Below are 24,267 nucleotides of genomic sequence, written 5' to 3' on the forward strand. Positions count from 1 at the left end.
TTCACTTACAAGGTTCTGTCATTTTGTTGTAGCTAATAAAAAGATTCGTATAAAATTATGAAGAGTTTTATTTAAATATACCCGAAAAATTTAAATACACTTCACACGTATTATGAATGTATGGGAACGAAACAGAACAAATACACTTGCACAAATTTTGGCTATATTTATTGTTATGATATTTATTGTCATTGAAACTATATATAGAATAATGATTATAAATGATTTCTGAAATATTATTGTTAGTTTTAACTATTATATTGAACAAAATAACAAACATTCTCTAAAGTAATAAGTATATCACTTTTTTTTTTTTAAAAAATACCAACATTAGATAAAATATTAAGTGTATCATAAATAAAAATGTATGAAGGCAACAGTGAATTCAATAAAACGTAAATAAAAATACATTTATTGAATAAATGAAATATAGTGTTTCATAAAAAAAAAAACAATAAAATATACGAGACAATATTTATATCAAATTATTAATAAAAAAAAAAAGGTGTTGATACTAAATAACCTCATAATAAACATTGGAATATTGTTAAAATATTGTTTTAAAAATAAACTTCTTACGATAACCAAGAAAGTACAAAACAAATTAACAAAAAAACCTACTTTAAATAAAACAAAAAGTAAAAAAAAATACTTAAAAAAAGGTTTTTATTGAAAAAATCCAATTCACATGAAAATTAAAAAACAAAAATCAGTCTTATGGCACTGCCCATCTTTGGAATACTTTTAGTTAACATTTCACTGAGGCTTCTCATTGGTTCCTTCGCTCTGATCCTTGATCTCCTTTCTGACTGGTCCAGTTTGCGCGATGGGAACCTTCCGCTCTCCCTTGATTGCTTCTGGAACCTTCTTCGGGGCTGTTATCGTCAACACGCCATCTGAAGACAGCCTCGATTCGACGGTCTCTGGTAAGGTGCCTTCTGGGAGAGCATATCTCCTCACAAACTGACGAGATACATAACCGTGCTGGTCTTGTTTCTCTTCATGCTTTCCTTCCACCACGATGAATCCATCAACGGTCTTTACAGAGATCTCCTCTGGCGCGAAGTGCTGGACATCCAAGTTAATCTGGATTTTGTCAGCGTCGGCTTTGATATTGGAACCGATGTCTCGTGTGGCAGCAGCTAGTTGACGCCATGGTCGATAGTATTCCCTATTAAGCAACGGGCCAGCGGCAATTGTCAGCAGGTCATCAGGTGTTATTCCCAAACCAAAGTGCTGGTCCATGAGACGGCGTGGACGTGTGACCGGAAAGTCGTCAAACAGGTATGGTAAAAGAGACATTTTTTTGCCTTATATCCTTTACAAGTAAAGAAGGAATGCGCGTAGAAGTTGTTGATAATGAGAGTTATCAAATGACACTCAAAATGACTTGAAGTTCAAGTGTTTCGCGTTGTGTTCAATTCAAAACTGAAGAGCGTTACCGCGAGCAGCTGTTTTTATACTAACAGCGCCCTCTAGTATGGAGTAGATAATTCTAGATGTTAATTGTATCTGTGTGAGTGTATTGACAGGGGTATTCAAGTGACTTTTAAATATAAATTGTATTGTAAACTTTGATTTAAAATGAAATAATATTATTGAAATTTATATTGTATATCAGAATTTTCAAATGTGTTATGAACTAATCTAATTTACAATATTGTGGTTAATAAATAACAAATAAACATTATGAGGTTGACTTTTTTTCTTAGTTTAACATGTTATGTTCCTTCTAAAATATATTAGTCATTTTAGTTGATAGGTAAAAAAAAGCAACAAAAATAATTTATATTGTAAACAAACGAAACATAAACAATATTAGAACTTAAAACTCAAAATATATATCCAAAAAGAACATTACGTAACATGATGTGATATAATAAAAAACGTACAAAAGTTAAGGTAAAGACAACTTAATAAAGCATTTTTTTAATATTTTTAATAAACAACTTTTGTTATCAAATATAATATTTATATGTTTATATTATATATATAATATAAACATATAAATAAAAATATACTTCACACAAATTACCTCTTGCGAGCACTTTTCGCTTATTTTATATAATTATTTTAAATTTAAAAGTATAATTATATTTAAACGATTTATATCAGAACCACCTACTATTGAGATAATAATATCACATTTTACAAAACAAAATATCGTTTCTGATATTAAAATCAGCGGACCGCAATTGATCACCCCTGGTGCCGTGTCACCGACCGGTTACGTCTAGAACATACGAAGTTCGAACGATTTGCTCGGTGCACCGAGTAATTTCTCGAACCTTCGCTAGTTCACGCGCTTTTGCGTTGAGATAGATCAGTATCAAGGTCATTATTATAATTTACAAATGAAATTTGCTTTAATTAAATTATGAAATATTTTTTCCCATTTTCTTTATAAACAATCTCATAAATTTATCTAAATCTTACTTACTTTTTTATCGTTAGTTGATTTTATTAAATCTATAAGTATAGGTTAATCTCAATGTAATATTTTCATTATGAGTTATTGAGTTATAATGTACTACGTAGTAATAATAGCTCAATGTTATGAGTATCTATTGAATAAATTAATAATATTGGCTTTTAGCTATTTTATTATTACCATAGGTTTTTTTAAGGAAACAAAATATCTAATTAAGTACAACATTTAAAATCGTTTAGAAAATTATTAAATAAGTTTCAATATTTATTTCTTGGTAGTTCAATCGTTTGTGTGAAATATTAAAATAAATTTTAGCTAAATAGCTCTTAATTTATTACATATAATTTTTGAACTAAATAGCTATTCAATAATATACTAAAATATCAAAAGCAAAATAATAGAAGCACTTAAATAGATTTGTTTTATATATTAGGTATAATGTAGGTATATATATAGCCTATTCCAATGGAAGTAGGAAAAAAGATAAACAAATCGTAGATTTACGTATTTCATGCGATTTGCTAATAACTCAGCTATATTGCACTACTGACAGTTTATGATTAATGTATCTTTATTTATAATACAACACTATTATACTTAATTACTTATTTTCACTTTGATTTTACTTCCAAAATTCTACCGGGAAATGGATATTCTACTGGGAAGAACCAGCAAGATTCTCACAAATAGTCGGAATTATTTAATTTTATTCATTAATAACTTACATATATATCAATTATATTTAATAAAAATAGTTTTTACAAAATTTTGCATTTAATTCGTCATTGTATTCGTTGTTTGTAGATATTTCTATCAGTTTTGTCAGCCCAACGCGACGTAATCAATACGCATTACGCACGCAGACATCATGAATATTTACAAATATAACGTACACATTCCACTCTTACCAAACACATTACCAATTGTTTTTTTTTAAATATCTAGATATCTATAAACAAATTTCTGATAATATCATGATACAACTACGATTGATACAAGAAACGATGATGATTTATTATAATTATTTTATGCTGATATATCAGCACATATAAATTCGTAATATTAATTTGTAAAACAACACAATCATGTATACAAGATATTTATTATAATAAATATTTATGAACTTATTTTATTTTGATATAATACTGTTAGAAATATTTATTTATGTAGTTACATTTATATTATAATTATATATTTAATAAACTCATATTTTGTTATTGTATCTGATTTCATAAAAGTGTAATCGATTTCAGAACGTCATTCGTATGGCTTTAAAATATAATACAAGATGTTTTCCCGCGCAAAAGGATTATTAAAAAAATAAAAGAGAGTCACGTATGGAATGAAAATAGCCGATTTTTGTGAATTGGATATTTAACTTCAGAACTTTAATATTTATAAAATAAAACAAATAATAAATAAATATTCTGTGTACTGGTGTATTTATTAATACTATCAAACAAATCTATACTTTTTTCGAGTACCTATAAATTTCCTCTCAAAATTCAATTGTATCCGCTGTCTGTCACCGGACCTGACGGCCACGAAATCAATACCCACGTTCCGGAATATTCGCGAATATTTTTAACAAAGCTATTTCACTCCTAGATAACAATATCAATCAATTTTTATCTAAATTATCAATATATCAATTAGGTATAGAAAAGTCACTCTCAAAAAACTTTGCTACAATAATGAATCATGATTTGTTTTATAAATATTATTGAAACAAAAATATTTTTTCAACATAAATATTAAGATAAAAACTCTTGGTTTAAAGAAGATATTTTACAAGAGTAGGGGAAAGGGTATTATGAAATATCGTAATTTTTATCCCTTATTGATTAAATAATTTTAACATTTAACAGTGATTGATTTTTAACTACATCCGAGGATTTAATGACAAAACAAGAAATGAAAAGATAAATAAATGATAAATGTCAAATACTTTAAAGAATTCTATTTTTTTTTTGGTTCTAGAAATGTCGGCTCTCAATTCATTTCATTGCAGCTGTTGACACCCGACGTGACCCAATCAATACAGTACACATGCTCGGGAATATTCTCGAATATTTTTAACATATTCAGCTCATAGCAAATACAAAAACGTCTTTGTCTAAATTGTCTACAAATAGACATATTTCTAGAAAAATAACTGTCAAAGAATCGTGTTATACGAAAAATTATGGTAGAACTTAACGTCAATATTCAGAAATGTTTCTTTTTGATGAAATAATTTCATATCTTAAAAGGAACTCTCTATCAAACGAAGAATGGCCTGTAAATTATTATTAACTTATTATTAATAAGGTTATGAGTAGAGCAGTTGTGTTATTGTGATCGTTTCTAGTATCTTTCCCCCAAGCGTTATTGTAACTATTTAAAAAATAATACTTTCTTAATTTTTGTTCGATTCAACTGCATGTTTAATTATTACTATTGACTTACAGAGACATGGATAAAGTAGGGGTTCTTACATAGCCACCTGAAGTATTATAAAACATGATGATATGATATGATATTGATATCCTATATCAAAAATAAATATTCAATTCAAAAATAATGAGTTAGACATAGACAATTATTCTATTTTTTACTAAAATGATGGTATTCCAAAAACTGTTATTTTCTTTAATTTCATAAACTAATTTAATTAAAATAAAATTGACTTAAAGAAATTAACATAGTTATCGAAAGCGACAAATAAATTTAATTATTGTTTCAGACATAATAAATTGATATTGTCTAGCCTAGTAGCGCCTGCGACGTAAATTTTTGGATGAAGTTTATTTTATCGCGGCCATTGATACAATACAAGAGTTTTTAGAAACTGAGCAGGGGGCTGATTCAGTTCATGTTTATGAATGTATATTATTGACAAGAAATAAGATATCTTGTCATACAAAATACCGGTCACTGTAAAATACATATCTTGAGATACACACCATTGTAGGTACAAGATAAGGAAGATTTAAGTATATGATGTCGTTTAAAGCCAATAAGAATTTATTGCAGAATTTTATTGTTTTATTATAAGCTTAATTAAGAAGTACATTAATTAATGAAAAATGTTAAGTTAATGCCATTTTATAGATAAATAATGCACACATACCTATTACAACAAATGTGTGTGTTGTATAGGAAGTCATAAAAATACATCGATGTACATGTATTCATATAATAAACTTATATACATTTTATTACTATTATAAAAAATCTCTGGATTTGTCTTTAATATTTCTATAAAATCTTTAAGTAAAGATTTTACTTCATTTTGTATTATTTATTTATACGTTAGATATTATTTTAGGGTCTAGATATCAAGTAATTTAATAATTTTATTATTATTAAGTATTTTATATTAAGTAATATAAAATAAATAAAGGAAGTATAAAACATTAATATATATAATGCATAATCCTTTATATTCAAAATATTTATTTTGATAGTTAAGACACAACATTTCGTATTTTTAATTCAACTCTTAATAAGTACAGTAAAACATAACTACTAAACATTTTAACTCGTGAAAGTAAATTTTAATTCAAAAACCCTATCCTAAAAACTAAAAAAAGAACTCCGATTATAACCCATATATTTAATCTGAGATAAACTAATAAAACTCAACAGCAGAATGTTCGAGTATTCAAAATTAGCATCCTTTCCTTTCTTTCTCACAGATCAATAACATTATTGTTTACAAATTCGCCGGTCGCGCCGCTTCAAGAACATTCGTGAAACGGTTATCAAAGTGGAACGAACGCCGACTGACTCAATATTTCGAGACATTTCTATACCCCACTAGATGGCGTGCGGAGGTATAAATACAGCGGTGAAGCGCGCTCTGGCATAGTATTTGAATCAAGCATTCGAACCGCTAAGCATCTCAGAGAAGTTTCTGTGGATTTTATTCAGTGTTCAATTGATTATATTTAAGTACGATTAATAATTTAAAAAATGTCTCTTCTACCGTATTTATTCGGTAACAACTACTACAGACCAAATCGTCTTCTGGACCAAGATTTTGGCCTGGCGTTGACACCTGACGACATGTTGACCGTGGTCGCTGCACCCCTGGTCTCCCAGGACTATTACAGGCCATGGCGTCAATTAGCAAATGCAGCTCGTGATGTCGGCTCCAGCATCAAGGCGGATAAAGACAAATTTCAAGTAAATTTGGACGTTCAACATTTTGCACCTGACGAAATTACCGTGAAAACAGCTGATGGTTTTATCGTTGTGGAGGGAAAACATGAAGAGAAAAAGGATGAACATGGGTTCATTTCTCGTCAGTTTGTCAGAAAATACGCGCTTCCCAAGGGTTGCAATCCGGACACAGTTGAATCTCGGCTTTCGTCGGACGGCGTACTTACCGTCGTAGCACCAAGACAACCCTCCGCTTTGAAGAACGAAAAGACTGTCGCTATTCAACAAACCGGCCCTGTTCGCAAGGAAATTAAAGATTCGAGTGAACAAGAAGATAAAAACTGAATTCATTATTTTATAAGTATTGTAAAATGTAATAAGTTTCCCTCCACCAGTATAATTTAGAGACTGATTTTATTTTTAATTTCTAATAGTAAACTATTCAAAATTCTGATTCTGATTGTTTTATTTCTTTAAACTTGTCATAACTCTATTCAAATAAATATTTCAGATTTTTAATGAATAGTTTGACACAAAATTAAATCTTATAACATAATTTTATTCATGTAACAACCTTTAATTTATGTACAATTTTCTTCGTCAAAAATTCGCTCAGAATTGTATAGTTAGAGGAAAATTAAGTATAACAAAAAAAATATAGCAATGCTTTAATTATTCATGATTTCCATAGATATATATATAAATAGATTATAGAGACAAATTTTATAGAGAGATAAAATTAGACAATCGATTCGCTCCTAAAACTGCTAAAAAAGTTTATTGTCTATGCTATTGTTCTATTAAAATATAAGCGTTTTATTTTTGTTACACAAATTAATTAGTTAAGTATAAATACGTGGAGAAAATAACAGACTTACAGTTCACTGAAAAAGTGCTTCAAAAGTGTTTTTATAAGCCTACTTGAATAAAGAATAATTTGATTTTAATACATAGACATAATCTTATTTTACGATAAATTTAAAGAGTTCAAATTTTATAATACTACTGCGGCGAGAATTTGCAGCAACAGTACCTACATAAAACGAATCGTAACGATGAAACTATGAAGTGTAAGGAGAATTATAATTAGCTCTTCACTCGATGAAGTATTTACCAAAATGTAGGAAATAAAAGTTTGAAAAATGGTAAGGTTAGCTAGAGAATATCACCTTAAATTAACAATACAGCTTTCCTTGGCATTTATAAATTTGACTAATATAATAATTTTAAAATTAAGCCCATTGAAGGCCATTTTCTTACCTTGCTCTGTGTCTACCGAGTGTTGGTTCCTTAAAATTTTACTTATGTAAATTGTACATAAAGAGAGACACTCTCTGTTTGTATATATAACTTAATAAAATTAATATTTTTTATCCCCACACTCGATAGATAAAACTCTCAAAGGGACGATGAATGACAATGACAATGAATTTGATAGGTGATTTTCGAATGAATAATGTGATTTCTTTTATAAATAACTAGCTGTTACCCGCGGCTTTGCCCGCGTAGAATATGATTATATAATGTTAACACCTATTTTTTCCTTTAGGCCTAAAATATCAAGAAACTTTTAAATACGTATCTACTGAATTTTAATCAGTAGCCCAAAAATAAAGTTTCCTACTTTTAACCTCAAAAATGACTGTCTTCCAGACTATCCTATATACGAAATGTCAACTCAATTTCTCTCCTTAGACGTAAAATATCCAAAAACGCTTAAATGCGAATCAACTCATTTTTAATGAGTATCCCAAAAACTGTTTTTTGTTTTTAATTTAAAAAATGACGGACTTCCATAAAAACTTTCTCCTAGATATTTTCAACTACATAATTTCACTACATAATTTCAATTACACTGATTATAATAATATAATATAACAAAGTAAAATTATATTCTAAGTGTCACAATTACTTAAAGAAGAACACAGCATACACAAAAAGAAAACAATCAACATCTTAACCTAATTTGAAAACTATTTAAATAAAATTAAAATAACTATTTCATTAAAAGGAAATAAAAGTAAAAAAAAAAAAACTATGTAATAAAAATATAAGAATGTATCAATTTAGACATTATTTTTGCTGCCCAGTACGATCTTTTTCATGGACGCAATGGACATAACATTTAGATCGACACTGTTTTGATATTCATCATAAGCATTGTACATTTGTGAAAGTCGGCTATGTAGTTTAAGATTTGTGCGATGCTTTGCTTTATTAAACAAGTGTTAATTATTTGACCTAGGTAATCTGGTGGGAACATTAAAAGTAAGCTTTTGTAATAGGTCAGAATTAATAATAGACCCAGAAACGATTCTACTTAGAAGTATTAAGTGAAACAGACTTCTACGTTTCGAAAATGTTTGAAAAATTCAATACGTTCATCGTAAGATTTTAGTACTTTGCTAAGCTTGCAACTAAAAGTTAAATGTCTAATGAATTTCTTCTGGATGGATTCAAGTCTATCGATATGATTCTTGTATTTAGGAGACCAAACTACACTACAGTACTCTAAATTACTTCTCTCCAATGCATTGTACATAACAATTTTTGTATCTGCTTGCTTGAAGTTCTTAGATTATCTTATTAAAAATCCTAGTATTATTGATGCCTTGAGGACTAAAATTTCGATATGTTTATCAAATTTAAGTTTTTGGTCCAAATTTATACCCAAATCCCGAATAATTTCTACCTCTTTAAGTACTTCCCCGTTTATATTATATACTGTCGGTTTTTTATATTTGTTTTTTGTGAATTTAATATGTTTACATTTTGCTACATTTAAAGCCATTTAGTATTTTGTGCAACACTCTGCAAGTCTATCTAAATCATTTTGAAATAAAATAGAGTCGGAAGTATCCTTAACCCTAGCCGTAGCTTTTAAATCATCTACGAATAGATATATTTGTGAGTTTTTAAAGCATTCACCGATATCGTTTATAAAAATTGTAAACAATTGTGGATGGGAACCCTGCGGGACACCAGACAAAACCTGAAAGGAATTGGAAGTATAACTATTTACCACTACTCTAGCATTGCGATTGATCAGATAAGAATCAAACCATATCAGATAAGAATCAAATCATCGATATCCCGTAAGATTTTAATTTGTCTAATAGAATAACATGATTTACGGTATCGAAGGCCTTACTGAAGTCGGTGTACACCGAGTCTACCTGGATTCTTCTATCTACAGCATCAATTAGGTCTTCGACGTATGAAGTCAAGTTAGTTGCAGAAGATCGCCCCTTGTAAAAACCGTGCTGGGCCTCAATTATTAACTGAGATACAAGCCAAGTAAGAAATGGACTTATGAGATTTTCAAAAACTTTTGCTAAAACTGACAGAATAGCAATTGGTCTGTAGTTAGTAATAAGAGACTTGTCACCGTCCTTGTAAATCGGTACGATATTGGTTTCCTTCCATTGATTAGGGAATTTTCCAGTTTTTAGAGATATATTGAATATTAAAGTTAAGGGAATTGATAGTTTCTGTGCATTACTCTGGAATAATTATTAGGTTAATAATAATAAGGTTAATAATAATTAATAATTTAGGTTTGTGTGTTCTTGATAATACGTAATTTTTTAATTTAAAAATAACCTAAATAATAAATCCTAAATCAATGGAAGGTGATGAGTGTCAGTTTTAGTTAAGTCGTCTCGAGGAGTATCGATCATTAAATATGTTAAATTAGATAGCACAAGATCAATAATCTTGCCATTAGAATTCCTCAAATTATTGTACTGACACAAATTGTTTGATGCAAGAAATTCACACAACGTTCTTTCAACGTTGTTATTTACATGCATTGGTGTAGAATTAAATTTACCATTATTGTCGAACCAGTTTAAAGAACTAATATTAAAATCACCCAATATAACGCAATTTTTATTTTGTTCGAGTAATTTGCTTGCACTATCAACAAAATGGGACAATAGATTAATATTTATCGGCGGCGGCAAATAAACGGCACATATGTAAAATGTTTCATCGGTCACCTACCGATGGAGTAACATTTATCCATATATCCTCACTTAAACTCTCATAGTCAAACAATCGCCGTGACTTGTATTTTTTGGAAACAGCAACTAATACGCCACTACCCTCAGTTTTGTTATTAAATCTAGTTATTGTTCTACGAGATCTCGCCTATACACTACGTAACGATCATCAAATATCTCTGAATCAAGAACACTTATATTAAGCCATGTTTCCGTGAACACAATAACGTCATAATCACAACATGAAATTTTCCAATAAACATCTTTAAGTTTTGTTTTTAAACCCCTTACATTTTGGTAATATACACTTAATTGATCGAAGGTTACTTTATACAAACTAATAAAGTTAATGAGATAAACAAAAAGAAAGAAAAAAATTAAAATCGATTAGTTTATTTTATCTAAGGATGAAATATCTTTTATATATTTATAGTCTGAGTTATCGGATTTTCTCATAAATATCCTACCATTACGAATCCTTTAGTTTTGCTTTCTGTCTCGCTAAAGCATGAAGTATCTTATTTTTCGGTGACAGGTGCTCTACTATGTAAACATTTACTTTAGCCCCCCCCCCCCCCAATCCCAAGAAGTTCTGTATTCAGTTTTTGTTCAGAGTTATTTTTATTGTATTTTATTGCGGCAGCTAAAAAGGTGTTTCGAGTTCTAGGACTACTAAATTGAACAACAATCGATTTTGGTCTAGAAGTCTTAGGGTTTTGCTTAGCAATACGTGTGACATTATGTATGTTACTTTCATTCAAATTGCAAGATATTACTTTACTTAATTTAATTACAGTATTTATAAGATTTTCATTTTTATACTCTGGCACACACTGAATTTCGACATTGCATGCTCTTGTTTGTTGCTCCATTATACTTAAGCGTGTATCGAGATCCTGAACTGTTGATTTAAGTTGCTCGATTTCTTTATACAGCTTATCCACAAGATTAAATTTTGAATTAATTTCAGATTTAATTTCTTCGTATTGATCATTCATGAATTTCATAGACTCCTTGAAGCAGCAAATTTCATCCATAATTGATTTTAATTCATCTTCAATAGATTTTCGTATTGTTTCGTTAAAATGTTTTATTAGGCCTTGAATTTCATTTTTGACAATACTTCGTATTTCTTCTTGTGTAACAGGTACTATAGACATATCTGAAACGTCGGCAATTGTAGTTTTCTCTTTTTTACGGCGAGTGATATTGATTTGATCTGGCTGTTTATAATTTATTTTCCTTGATCTAACCGGCGTGTCATCAGCATTACCTCTTTTGGGTTTACATTCCGGGCATAGCCAGATAGTATCTATCCCAATAACTTCTTCTTCCTTTTTACATGCCACACAGTATTCATGATTTTTATGATACGATGAGCACGTCAAAAACTTTTCATTAACTTTAATAAGTTGCGGACACCCACCACACTTGTTTAATGAACTTGATGCCATTTGAAAAAAAAAGTGAAAAATCTTTTGATTGATTGTTTTAATTTTATTAATCTTAACACAGTAATAAATGCTCTTATAGTAACTGTCGGCAACCCACAGTAAACAATGCTCCGGTTACTCTTTACGGTAACGGCAAACACTGATATTATAATTGAGGGTATTTTGATATAGATGCACTTGGTCCACTTATTATAACAGTTATAACTATTGATATAGATCACAGTCGTCACACTTATCACTATTTAAAATCGACTATATTCCAAACTTTATAATTTACATAAGATTTATATTATCCATTTATCTGATTTTACAACTATTTTCAAATTAAATTTGCAGAAGGAACTGTCTATTAAACTCCTTAGAGTGAAAATGATGACTTCCATAAAAACTTTCAACCCTTATTTCACCCCCTTAATGGTAGATTATCTAGAAACGCTTAAATACGTATCTACTCATTTCTGATCAGTATCCCAAAAATGAAGTATCATTTTTCTATCTTAAAAATGACGGACTTCTATACAAACTTTCAACCCTTATATCACCGTAGGGGTAGAATATGCAGGAACAATTAAATAAGTATCTACTCCTTTTTAATCAGTATCCCAAAAACAAAGTTTCATGTTTCTAATTTAAAAAATTCCATACGAACGTTCAACTCCTATTTCACCCATTTAGGGGTAGAATATCCAAAATTCCCTCCTGAGTGAGTGTCATGATATGTTAGTTTATAAGTGTACAGCCTAAAATATAAGTTTTATGCTTCTAGTTCTAAAAATTCTAAACTTGACAATACTTTCAACAACTTACAACGTTGCATCCCCCTTTTCAACCCTTTACAACACTTTTTTCCAGATAAAAAGTAGCCTATGACCTTTCTCAAGCTCTAGACTATTTGTGTACCAAATTTCATTTAAATCGGTCCAGTAGTTTTGGCGTGTAAGCGAGACAGACAGACAGACAGAGTTACTTTCGTATTTATAATATTAAGTAAGTATGGAAGTATGGATTGTTATTTCCCTCGCTAGAGAGCTCCGATAATAACCGCGTCCGATCGCTGCTAAATTCAAAGCGGTTTGTATCTTGTTTGAAGTAGTGCTGTTTCCCTACTTTACTACTATTTATCTAAGGCCTTTGATTGCGTGCAACACGAAACTTTGGTCAGGAAGCTACGTCATTATGGAATTAGGGACACTGCACTCAGTCTTCTGATTTCGTATCTGAGCAATCGGATTCAGAGGGTTGATGTAAATGGAAAGAGATCTCCCGGGTCTCCAGTTACTGTGGGGGTCCCTCAAGGATCAATTCTTGGACCATTCCTCTTCCTTGTTTATATAAATGACCTGCCACATCTCCTAGGTGATAAACTCGAGATAGTATTGTTTGCTGATGATACTTCTTTAATTTTTAAAATAAAAAGACGTCTTTCAATTTATGACGATGTGAACAATACTCTCTCTGAAATAGTAAATTGGTTTAGTGTTAATAATTTAATGTTAAATAGTAAAAAGACTAAATGTATTAAATTCACTACTCCCAATGTAAGATGTGTCAAAACGAGTGTATGCTTAAACGGGGAAGCATTAGATGTTTTAGAATCAACAGAGTTCCTTGGTATGACAATAGACTCTAAGCTCCAATGGGGCCCCCATATAAATAAGTTGGCGAATAGACTCAGCTCTGCAGCCTATGCGGTAAAAAAAATTAGACTTTTGACTGATGTGGATACGGCTCGCCTTGTGTACTTCAGTTATTTCCACAGTATAATGTCGTATGGCATCCTACTCTGGGGTAATGCAGCTGACATTAATACTATTTTTGTACTGCAGAAGAGGGCTATTCGTGCAATTTATAACCTGGGCCCAAAAGATTCGTTAAGAGATAAATTTAAAGAAATTAAAATAATGACTGTCGCTTCTCAATTTGTTTTTGATAATGTTATGTATGTACGCAAAAACATAAACGATTTTCCCAGAAATTGTGACGTACATTCTATTAACACTAGGAACAAGAATAAACTTGTTACTCCAAGTACCCGATTACACAGGGTTAGTAACTCTTTTTTGGGGCAATGTATACGTTTTTACAACAGGATCCCAGAAAACGTTCAAAATTATTCAATTATAAAATTCAAAAGAATCGTTAAAGAGCGTTTGTGTGCTAAAGGATATTACAACACTAATGACTTTTTAGTTGACTGCACACCTTGGGAATGAAATGATCGCCTCCAGGCTGTTTCAAATAACTAAAATATAATAATTATTGTACATGCAAAATGAAAAAAAAAAAAAATATCCCGCTGAGTTTCTTTCGCCGGTTCTTCTCAGGTCCGAGGTGCTAAATTCCGAACCGGTGGTAGATTTTTGACAATCAATAAGCAAGTGTAAACACTTCTATATTGAATAAAGATTTTTGATTTGATTTGATTTGATTACTGGCCTTTACAGGTCACCGGGCGTTCGGGCGATTGCTAGACTCAGCCCTAAAGTTGAGCGCTGAGCTCGAGGTTGACGTTCGTCCTGAGGGTGTCTTCTATGAGTTCACACCTCGGCTCAGAACGTAGTCGGTGGGGTGAGAACCGCGGTGTCCGACGCGCTATTTATAGGCACGCTCCCGCCGCCCCGGCCGGCCGGTACCACCGCAAACGCTACGTTCCGCAATTTTTAAATCTGTAATATCATCGAAAATATTCATTTAAATCATATGCTGTAAATGGCCATATAGATCAATATTAAATCAACAATGTATTTAAGGTATTTCATTGGATGAGGATTAATGCTGTATAGGTTAAAATCGCTTCGAAAATTAGCCAATATTTGTGGTAAAAAATAAATGACAAAAAAATGTTATTGTGGGTTATCACTAACAGATAGACACATACCATCGCGTACTTTTTTGTAGACATTTTTGAGGTGTACAATTCTGTAGTACATCATTTTGATTTTTTTTTTTTTTATGGCATTGGATGGCCGACGAGCATATGGGCCACCTGATGGTAAGTGGTCACCACCGCCCATAGACAAAGGCGCTGTAAGAAATATTAAAATATCTATATATATATATTTGATCTATCTAGTAGTGTTCAGCCAGCGTTTACAATGTAAGCGCAAAAAATTTATAAATTTACGACATCACATTAGAAACTTTTAAAATTATCAGTGTTACTTAACTATATTGTCTATGTATTATATACAAAAACCTTCCTCTCGAATCACTCTATCTATTAAAAAAACCACATCAAAATCCGTTGTGTAGTTTTAAAGATTTAAGCATACAAAGGGACATAGGGACAGAGAAAGCGACTTTGTTTTATACTATGTAAAGATAATGTCTTGCTGGTCTAGTGGCTAGCATATGAGACTATACCTAAATTAAAACCCTAAGTTAGGCCAATAAAATGTTAATGAATTTTTTCGTCGATAAATTCTCCTAGCAACCCAGAGTTTAGAAATGTACACTCTTGTGTCTCGGAAAGCATAATCATTCTTTGAGAATGGTTTTCATGGTCGAATCTACTAGGACATCATCACTTGGACGACGTAAGGGCTTGGAAGGAATCATAATGCAATTCGAAATTCGAACTTTAGATTCGGAAAAAAGCGTGGAATAAACATCATGTAATTTAATAAGTTTACGCTCATGAAATAAAATTGAAAAAATATTATAAAACATAAATATGTACATCTAATTAGTTATTTATCTATGTCTAACGTATACTATATGCGAATTGGTTGTCAGATAAGGTTGGTATAAAAATATCACACAATGTTAATTACTGATAACTCTTGAGCGTATTTCAGTGGTTTTAGAAGTTGTGTAATTTTTATTTACATGTAGGATTAAAGTATTTTCGAAAGTAAAACGAAAAATATGATAAAATATAGATATATACATACAGTTATTTATTTTTCTATGTATCATTTCTATCATAGCTTTTTAGCGTTTAATATTAGTTAATTTCATACGAATTTGAGTAACAGAACAAAAAACACGATTAATTTTATAAACATAGTGTCTCAATTCCGTTAATAGAGTAAGCAGACTTATTTCTAAAAATATATGATAAAATGAATATGTATAACCTCTTTTCTATTTTACTGCATAACTCTATATTTTAACCATTTAATTGACAAGTTTGTCAATATTTCAACATATAGCTAATCTTCGATAAGAAGTTTAAAATCATTGAAATCAAATACTAATATTTTGTAAAAAGAAACGTTAGTAACACATAATGATTCTATGTCCTCTGCTAAACCTAAATCTGCGTCCAAAATTATTTTCACTCATTAAACAAACAAGAAACATAAGGCCGACCATTAAAATAGGCAAAGATAAGTTCCAGGTATGCATAGACGTACATCAATTTACAAAAGACGAAATACAAGTAAAAGCACGTTCAGAATACGTAATCATTGAAGGGAAACAGGAAAGGAAGACGAAAAGAGGTTGCATTGTCCGTCAGTTCGTGCGCAAGTTCAAACTTCCCGAAGGTTGCAATCCCCAGAAAGTGAAATCTGAATTATCTAAGGACGGTTTTTTAACAATCACAGCTCCAAGGAATCTTTGTGACATAAATTTACCATGTGAAACTGTTGTACCAATTAGTTACTCATCGAAGAATGCTGAACCATCAAGTTTAATGGGAGACAAACCCGTAACTACCTCACCGTCAGATAAGAAATGTCATTAATCATGCCATTATGAAATCACCTGTAATACGTTCCAGAAAACGCTCAGTCCAAAATACATGCTATTGAATCTCTGAATTAAGGTGGGCGGTGCCAACTTTTATTTTTATCTTGTTGACAAACAAACCCAAAGGATAAAAATACATTTCTATTTATACCAATGGTGACTAATAAAAATGTATTTTGTATTTATAGGATGTTCAATTCGTAATGTAGTCATGTAAACAATTTAACTACAATTTCGTCTGCACCTAGAAAATTCCTGGGAACACGTACGTTACTACAAATATACATACATATGGCGTCATTGCTTATATAAATAGAAGTGCTTTGAATAAACAGCATCATATCGAATACGTTCGCGTTCAGTGCATCATATTGAGAAATAACAAAACCTAAAATGTCTTTTGCACCTTTTCTTTTCAACTACGACATGCCTCGATGGCCTAAACGTCTACCAGATCAAAACTTCGGCCTCACTTTGTCGCCAGAAGACCTCTTCACTGCGTCGACTCCGATTGTGCCTCGATACCCTGTCTGGTGGCCAAAGGACACGGGCTCCTCGATCAAACTTGAAAAAGATAAATGGCAAATTAATGTCGACGTGCAGCATTTTGCACCGAGTGAAATAACCGTCAAGACTGTCAATGGTTACATAGTTGTGGAAGGGAAACACGAAGAGAAACAAGATGAGCATGGATTTATTTCCAGGCAATTTGTAAGGCGTTTCAAGATCCCAGAAGATACGGATTCTGATGCGATCGAGTCAAGGCTGTCGTCTGATGGTGTATTGACTGTTTTGGCTTCAAGAAAGGAAAGCTCACAAGGTGAAAGAAATGTACCCATTACACACACTGGCCCTGTCCGGAAAGAAGTGAAAGACGATTCGTTAAATGAGCAAATTATCGAAAAGTGAAAATTTTGACGCGTCGATAGCTATAGTGAATTTTATTTTTAAAATGACTGACTAATGAGACTGTGAATCGAGATTATGATATTATTGAAATTGGTTTAAATTTATGTTGAGATTATTTTGTTGTCGTTGTATACTTTTTCGGCCAACATTTTCTTAATGTATGTGATATTAAATATTTAATATAGTACAAGTTTTATTTAAAGTATTTTCTCTTAGTATCTTTTTTTACCATTTATGTGGATTTTATTTTTTTTTTTCGCCTGTCCATTTTCTGCTCTTTACTCTATGGAATTTGACGCATTGACATTATCATTTATTAAATTTTTCCTAAAGTAGGTTCCTATAATACAGGCATACTATATACCCATATATACATTTTTAACTAGCGACTCGACCCAGCTTCGCACATATAAATGAATGAAGAATACGATATGAAATAATTTATAATCAGATATAATCTAACTTTCAAACAGTAAAAAGTTTCTAGAATTGATCATTAATTATAGAAATTGGGTACAATACATACAAACAAATCTTATCTATTTATAATATCAGTATATATAAAAACCGATAAAAATATAAAATGTTGATGTTTTGTTACGACACTGCGTTATTACATTGCTAACATGGTGTTTGCAGTGTAAAAAAATGGCAGATCAATCAAATTAATGTATTACTGAATAGGTAGATCTTCAAATTAATGTATTACTGAATAGGTAGATCTTCAAATTAATGTATTACTGAATAGGTAGATCTTCAAATTAATGTATTACTGAATAGGTAGATCATCAAATTAATATATTACTGAACAGGTAGATCTTCAAATTAATGTATTACTGAATAGGTAGATCTTCAAATTAATGTATTACTGAATAGGTAGATCTTCAAATTAATATATTACTGAATAGGTAGATCTTCAAATTAATGTATTACTGAATAGGTAGATCATCAAATTAATATATTACTGAACAGGTAGATCTTCAAATTAATGTATTACTGAATAGGTAGATCTTCAAATTAATGTATTACTGAATAGGTAGATCTTCAAAATGGTCTACAAAAACATCAGGTATCTCATAGATATTGTAATCAGTGCTATTTATTCGTCACGCAATGTTTAATCTCCTTCACAATAGAAAACGTAGGTATTTTACTTAACTTTTCTAAAAAATAATATAATTTGTAAATTTGTATTAAATTTGTGTTAAAACCAGTAGTTTTAGAAATAAAACAGTGAATTTTAACAAACACATGTATCAAAAAACGTAGAGCATGCGGTAAGCTGCATCACCATACTACCCCTTGGAACGATGTTTATATATTAATATTTTTTTATGTCTCATTATTTCATGTAACCATAAATTACAAGGAAGTAAGCAACCATTAAACTATTACATAAAGGACACGCTTAAATGTTTAGAGAAACACTTAAAAAGCTTTATCTTGTTTACATGAGAAATATTGATAAAGTATCACACCGAAAGAATGTTATATTCGAATAAAAATAGTTTTTGAATTACTAATTGAAGTTTTATTTAAGTGTATATAAGATTAGAGTGTTTCTTGGCACTAGAACTTTTTTTTCATAACATTTTTATTACTTATTCTGCTTTTAGCGATCAATTAGTAAAATAAACATAATTAAAATTAAATAAAACAGAAATCAACTTAACAAATTATATTATATATATTAGTTCTTAAATATACAATTATTATTAAACAGCAGTATTATTATTTTTGTAAGTATCCTCTATGTCTTGCAGCGTTCGGCCATTTGTTTTAGGTAAAATAAAACACAATATAATAGTCGTTGCAACTGTTATCCCCCCAAAACAAGCGTACATGTAAATTTCACCATAATTTGCTATAAAACCTGGAGATATTTTCACACAAACAAAAAGCAGTAAGAATGACATAGAAGCTGATAGTCCTGATCCTAATCCTCTTAAATTATTAGAAAATAATTCTGGTATAAATGTCCAAGCTAAGACTACAATGCTTGAACCAAACACTGTATATAAAATAATAAGTGTCACTGCTAACCATATGTATTCCGAAACGTTCATAAGAGATAAGAAGGCAACTAGACCAAATAACGAAAAACAGCAACAAAAATTTACGCCTAAAAATAAAATCTTACGTGGTATATATTTATTACAACAAAAAATCAGAATGAAGGTTAAAAGTCTGATGATGTCAAACATTACCATCAGTATAAATGGATCGATTTCACCATTTACAGTATTTCCAAGTATTTCCTTGGCGTAAAATGTTATTGAATTCACTCCATTAAATTGTGTAACTATCGCTAATAATATTGCTGTACAAAACGGCTTAATAAATGCTATATTAAAAACATCCTTGTACAAATATTTGTCTGTTTTTTCATTCTGCCTTTGCAAAACTAATTTCAGTTCTGTCTCTGCTTCACTTCCTTTTCCTCTGAACCATAAAAATGACTTAATTCCTTCATCGATCTTTCCTTTCGATATCAACCACAAAGGAGTTTCTTTTAAGAAGAACAAAGAAATTAAACATAAAATATTGACTGCGATATATATATAACTGCTAATTCTCCATGAGATATATCCTCCTATTATATGACTCAGAAGGATGCCCGTTGAAAGTGAGAGTGATGGACATAATAAAGAAAAACATCTGTATTTTGGTGAAGTGTTTTCACCAAGGTATACCAAAGTCACTGGTCTATTTGATCCAACGGCAAAACCAGAAACAAATCTACCGATGAGTAAAAGAGTTATATTGGTGGAAAATGCTATTACCAGCCAACTAAGTATCGACAGCACACCGAGTATAATATGGCCAGCTTTTCTTCCAAATCTGTCGATAAATGATCCCGCACAGACACAACTGATAATCATTGATAGTGGAATAATTGAAGCTGTAAAGAGAAATGAAGTTTAATTAGACACTATTAAGTAAAAAAAAAACTAGGGAATCGGCCTGTAAGTGTGCCACTGCTGGGCTAAGACCTCTCCTGTTCTCTTGAAAAGCAACATGATGCTCCAATGTGGTTTGAGCGATACATCAGTGGTACATTTCGTCCAACGCACGTAGACTCACAATATCCTTTACCGAGCAGGAGATAAATTTAATACAAAGCAGATGAAAATTCAGTGGTGCCTTCTTTGTTTGAATATATAATTTTTGGTGAAGGTTGACATGTTCTCGTTAGTATGTAAGCTAAATGTATTAAATAGAATATTTAATCAGACAAGTTCGTGTTTCGTGTCCATAATGGTAACACATTAACATATCACAATTCAGCAATTACGTTTTTACGGTGTACCAGTAAGTGTTTTTCCATTGCAAAATGTAGGTTATGTCGTTATAATGCAGTTGTTTTATATATTTACTTAGTATTCAATTATTAAATTAATAGTTGATTATATATTTTTTTGAATTTGTTAATGTTTCTGTAGTTTTTGCTCTCCACCAAATTTGGTTTTACAACTGTCTACAAACTGATTATCGTGTAGAAACTTTAACTATTTAAATAAATTAAATTATAAAATACACATAAAACTTAATTAAAGTGATAAAGTTTTATTTCATATGTCGTTGCGTTTATCATAAAAGATATCGTAACGAATAGTGTGCGTTCTCGTTCTAGTTCTAGTATAATTAATTTTAAAAATAATACCATTAGCAAAAATAAATACACATATGTATTAACATTGCGGTTTTTTTTTTTAACCATTTCTAAAACATTGCGGTTAACAACAACCATATATTTGAGCAGATTAATGAAAGGCGAGATGGCCCAGTGGTTAGAACGCGTGCATCTTAACCGATGATTGCGGGTTCAAACCCAGGCAAGCACCACTGAATTTTCATGTGCTTAATTTGTGTTTATAATTTATCTCGTGCTCGGCGCTGAAGGAAAACATCGTGAGGAAACCTGCATGTGTCTAATTTCAACGAAATTCTGCCACATGTGTATTCCAGTAACCCGAATTAGAGCAGCGTGGTTGGAATATGCTCCAAACCTACTCAAAGGGAGAGGAGGCCTTAGCCCAGCAGTGGGAAATTTACAGGCTGTTAATGTAGAAAACTTTACTCACCAATCCAAGAAGCGAGATTATCATCATAAGGAAAATTTTCATCCTTCTCAAGGTCTGGAAGGAGGACCGCACTGTACCCGACAGCAAAGCCGGCAGTTAATGAGAGCCATCCTGAAGCTGTAATGGCTGTCAACTGAAATATAAAGCTAGATTTTATATTTAACTAAACTATTATGGTGCGGTAATCACAACAGTTGTTAAGGTATCAGACTCGAGTGAATATTACTCGGCAGAATGTCAATATTCAACTTTGTTGGATCGGTTCACTTATAAATTATTTGTCACTTTGTATTCCTTTTTTTAATTAGATGTTTCACTTTAGGTGAAAAAGCGTCAAAAGATGCGGAATAAAAAAAATAATCGTTTGATTCTACTTTTAGAAAAATGGTTTTATGTATCATGATTCATATTAAAATACAGACCAATTTTTTTTTTTTTTATTAAAAAAATATTAAAGTACTTTTCTATCTATATCAATCGATCTAGCCGCTCAACAAAGTTTAGTCACCGAGAAGGGTTAACTAGACATAACATCTTAGTTCCCTCGGTTAGTGTCGCATTGGATTTAAAAATAAAAAATAAATACAAAACTTAAAATTAGGTACACACAGTCAACTACAAAAAAAAATATAGGTAAAATACAAGTCAACTACAAAAAAAAGTTTATTTTAACAATTTACAGTAAGCTAAAGGAGCCAAAAAAATGAAGTAGTTTTTAAACCCCTAGGGATTTCCTTAGAGGATTTAAAAACTTACATACATACAACAAACAAACACACAGACAACGAAGTGATCCTATGAAGGTTTATTTTTCCTTTAGAGGTATTGAACCCAAAAAATAATGGATTTGTATACTCTAAATATACAGTAAAAGAGGGCTATCGAATACGATTGCCCTCTATTACCGGTATAAAATAAATTTGTTGATTTACTAGCATCGAAGACAATAAAGACACAAAGAGAAATATCTCGGCATATATTTTTTCTTTATATATTCATACACAATATACCGGTATAGGTGGTTATGCCAATGTAATCGGAGGAAAAACTTGTCAGTCTCTAGCTTTCTAAGCAAACTTTCCCATAACTATAACAAGGTATATGGATAAAAATATATGTATGTAAGGTAAGGTAAGTACTGGATAAATCTAACTTAAAATAAATTATTAGTAAAAAAAATATTTTTAAAGATCTGTTGTATTTCAAAGTTGTTTACCGTTGAGGAATTCCTTCGTCTGGAACCATTTCCTGTATTGGCCCCAAACGAAGGAACTCCTCAACGATATAGAATCGGATCAAGCTTTTCATAAGAATGTATTCTCATCAGAACTGAACGAAAATGTAAAATTTTAATTGTTTAGGATAAGAGGAAATGCTTCTAATTCAGCTTGCAAGAATTTTTTTTATGGTTCAGTTCGGGGGATGAACAAATTGGCCACCTGATGGTGATCACTACTGCCCATAGACAATGACACTGTAAGAAATATTAACCATTTCTTACAACGCCAATTTGCCTAGGCAGCTAAGATGTTATGTCCCTTTTTCTGATACTGGGTATAGATCAGCTAATAAAATAAGATTTTATAATCTGACCTATTTTTATTGCAAAATAAGTTGTCAGTATTTACAAAAACACAGCAATACTTATATGACTTTATGACATGCTAAGACTATTTATGACCACGATCTTTGTATAATAATATCTAAGCTACTGTAAATTGCAATAAATGTAACACTTAAGTAAAAATCTTCATTTAATTTTAAATATTGAAGAGATACACTTGTTTATTCATTGAACTACCTCTGGTTTAGAAACGAATACCTTAGACTTGGGAGCTAATTTTACTAACATATAAGGTTATGGTACCACCCCGCTTATATTCCGATTCAGCTTCGGATTTTCCTCACAAAAATAAAATCTTATATATTAATAACGTTAGCCGTATTTTGTCCCGGTGATTATGGGACAATAGCTGCACATAAAAAAGTTTGCATACCCGTTATCGAGGGTACAAAAAATAGCATAAGGAAGGTTCCTTAAGGAAGAAAATCACCAGCATATTAGGTAATATGCTGGTGATTTTCTTTATTTAACCCCGATGGTGTCACATAAACTTAAGAGAAGTGGTATATGTCCAAAATAAAAATAAAAATCACCTGTCTAAAGACGTAGGATTTAAATATAGTTAGCATTTCCACAAAAACAATTGTATGAAACGAATACAGTCTACGTCGTATTTCACTCACGATTAAATTAAAACTAGTAAAATTTAAATAGTTATCTTTAAAGCAAGCATTTTTAACATTTCTCGGTGTACAGTTTTAGGTACATTATATCAGGAGCGCTGAATGCCCATTTAGTGTGCTTAATTTGTGTTTACAATTCATCTTTTGTTCGATGGTGAAGAAACTCAACCTAAATGTGTGGGATGAAAATCTGGCACAACTTGTATCAAGCCCAATTGAAGCAGCGCGGTGGATTATGCTTCAAACCTTCTCCTCAAAATGAGAGGAAGCATTAGTCCAGCAATGGGACATTTAAG

At 30.9% G+C, this 24,267-nt stretch overlaps 4 protein-coding genes across 4 annotated transcripts; 2 read left to right on the forward strand and 2 right to left on the reverse strand.

The window, feature by feature from the left end:
- Positions 1-639: 639 nt before the first annotated feature.
- LOC113393397 (protein lethal(2)essential for life-like) lies at positions 640-1,431 on the reverse strand. The gene has a single exon (XM_026630269.2). The coding sequence runs from the start codon at positions 1,300-1,302 to the stop codon at positions 757-759; it is 546 nt and encodes a 181-aa protein (XP_026486054.1). The 5' UTR covers positions 1,303-1,431; the 3' UTR covers positions 640-756.
- Positions 1,432-6,260: 4,829 nt separating this feature from the next.
- LOC113393415 (protein lethal(2)essential for life-like) lies at positions 6,261-7,029 on the forward strand. Its single transcript, XM_026630290.2, has one exon. It carries the CDS (start codon positions 6,389-6,391, stop codon positions 6,920-6,922), a length of 534 nt encoding a protein of 177 aa, XP_026486075.2. The 5' UTR covers positions 6,261-6,388; the 3' UTR covers positions 6,923-7,029.
- Positions 7,030-17,058: 10,029 nt separating this feature from the next.
- Positions 17,059-17,835, forward strand: LOC113393427 (alpha-crystallin B chain-like). The gene has a single exon (XM_026630301.2). It carries the CDS (start codon positions 17,124-17,126, stop codon positions 17,637-17,639), a length of 516 nt encoding a protein of 171 aa, XP_026486086.2. The 5' UTR covers positions 17,059-17,123; the 3' UTR covers positions 17,640-17,835.
- A 1,511-nt stretch (positions 17,836-19,346) lies between these two features.
- On the reverse strand, positions 19,347-23,784 carry LOC113393753 (facilitated trehalose transporter Tret1-like). Its single transcript, XM_064219189.1, has 3 exons — positions 23,779-23,784; positions 21,725-21,857; positions 19,347-20,541 (listed from the first exon to the last, which is right to left on the reverse strand). The coding sequence occupies exons 1-3, from the start codon at positions 23,782-23,784 to the stop codon at positions 19,355-19,357; spliced, it is 1,326 nt and encodes a 441-aa protein (XP_064075259.1). The 3' UTR covers positions 19,347-19,354.
- Between the last annotated feature and the right edge of the window lie 483 nt (positions 23,785-24,267).

This window comes from Vanessa tameamea, chromosome 26, assembly GCF_037043105.1.
Source record: "Vanessa tameamea isolate UH-Manoa-2023 chromosome 26, ilVanTame1 primary haplotype, whole genome shotgun sequence".
NCBI classification, from domain to species: Eukaryota; Metazoa; Arthropoda; class Insecta; order Lepidoptera; family Nymphalidae; genus Vanessa; species Vanessa tameamea.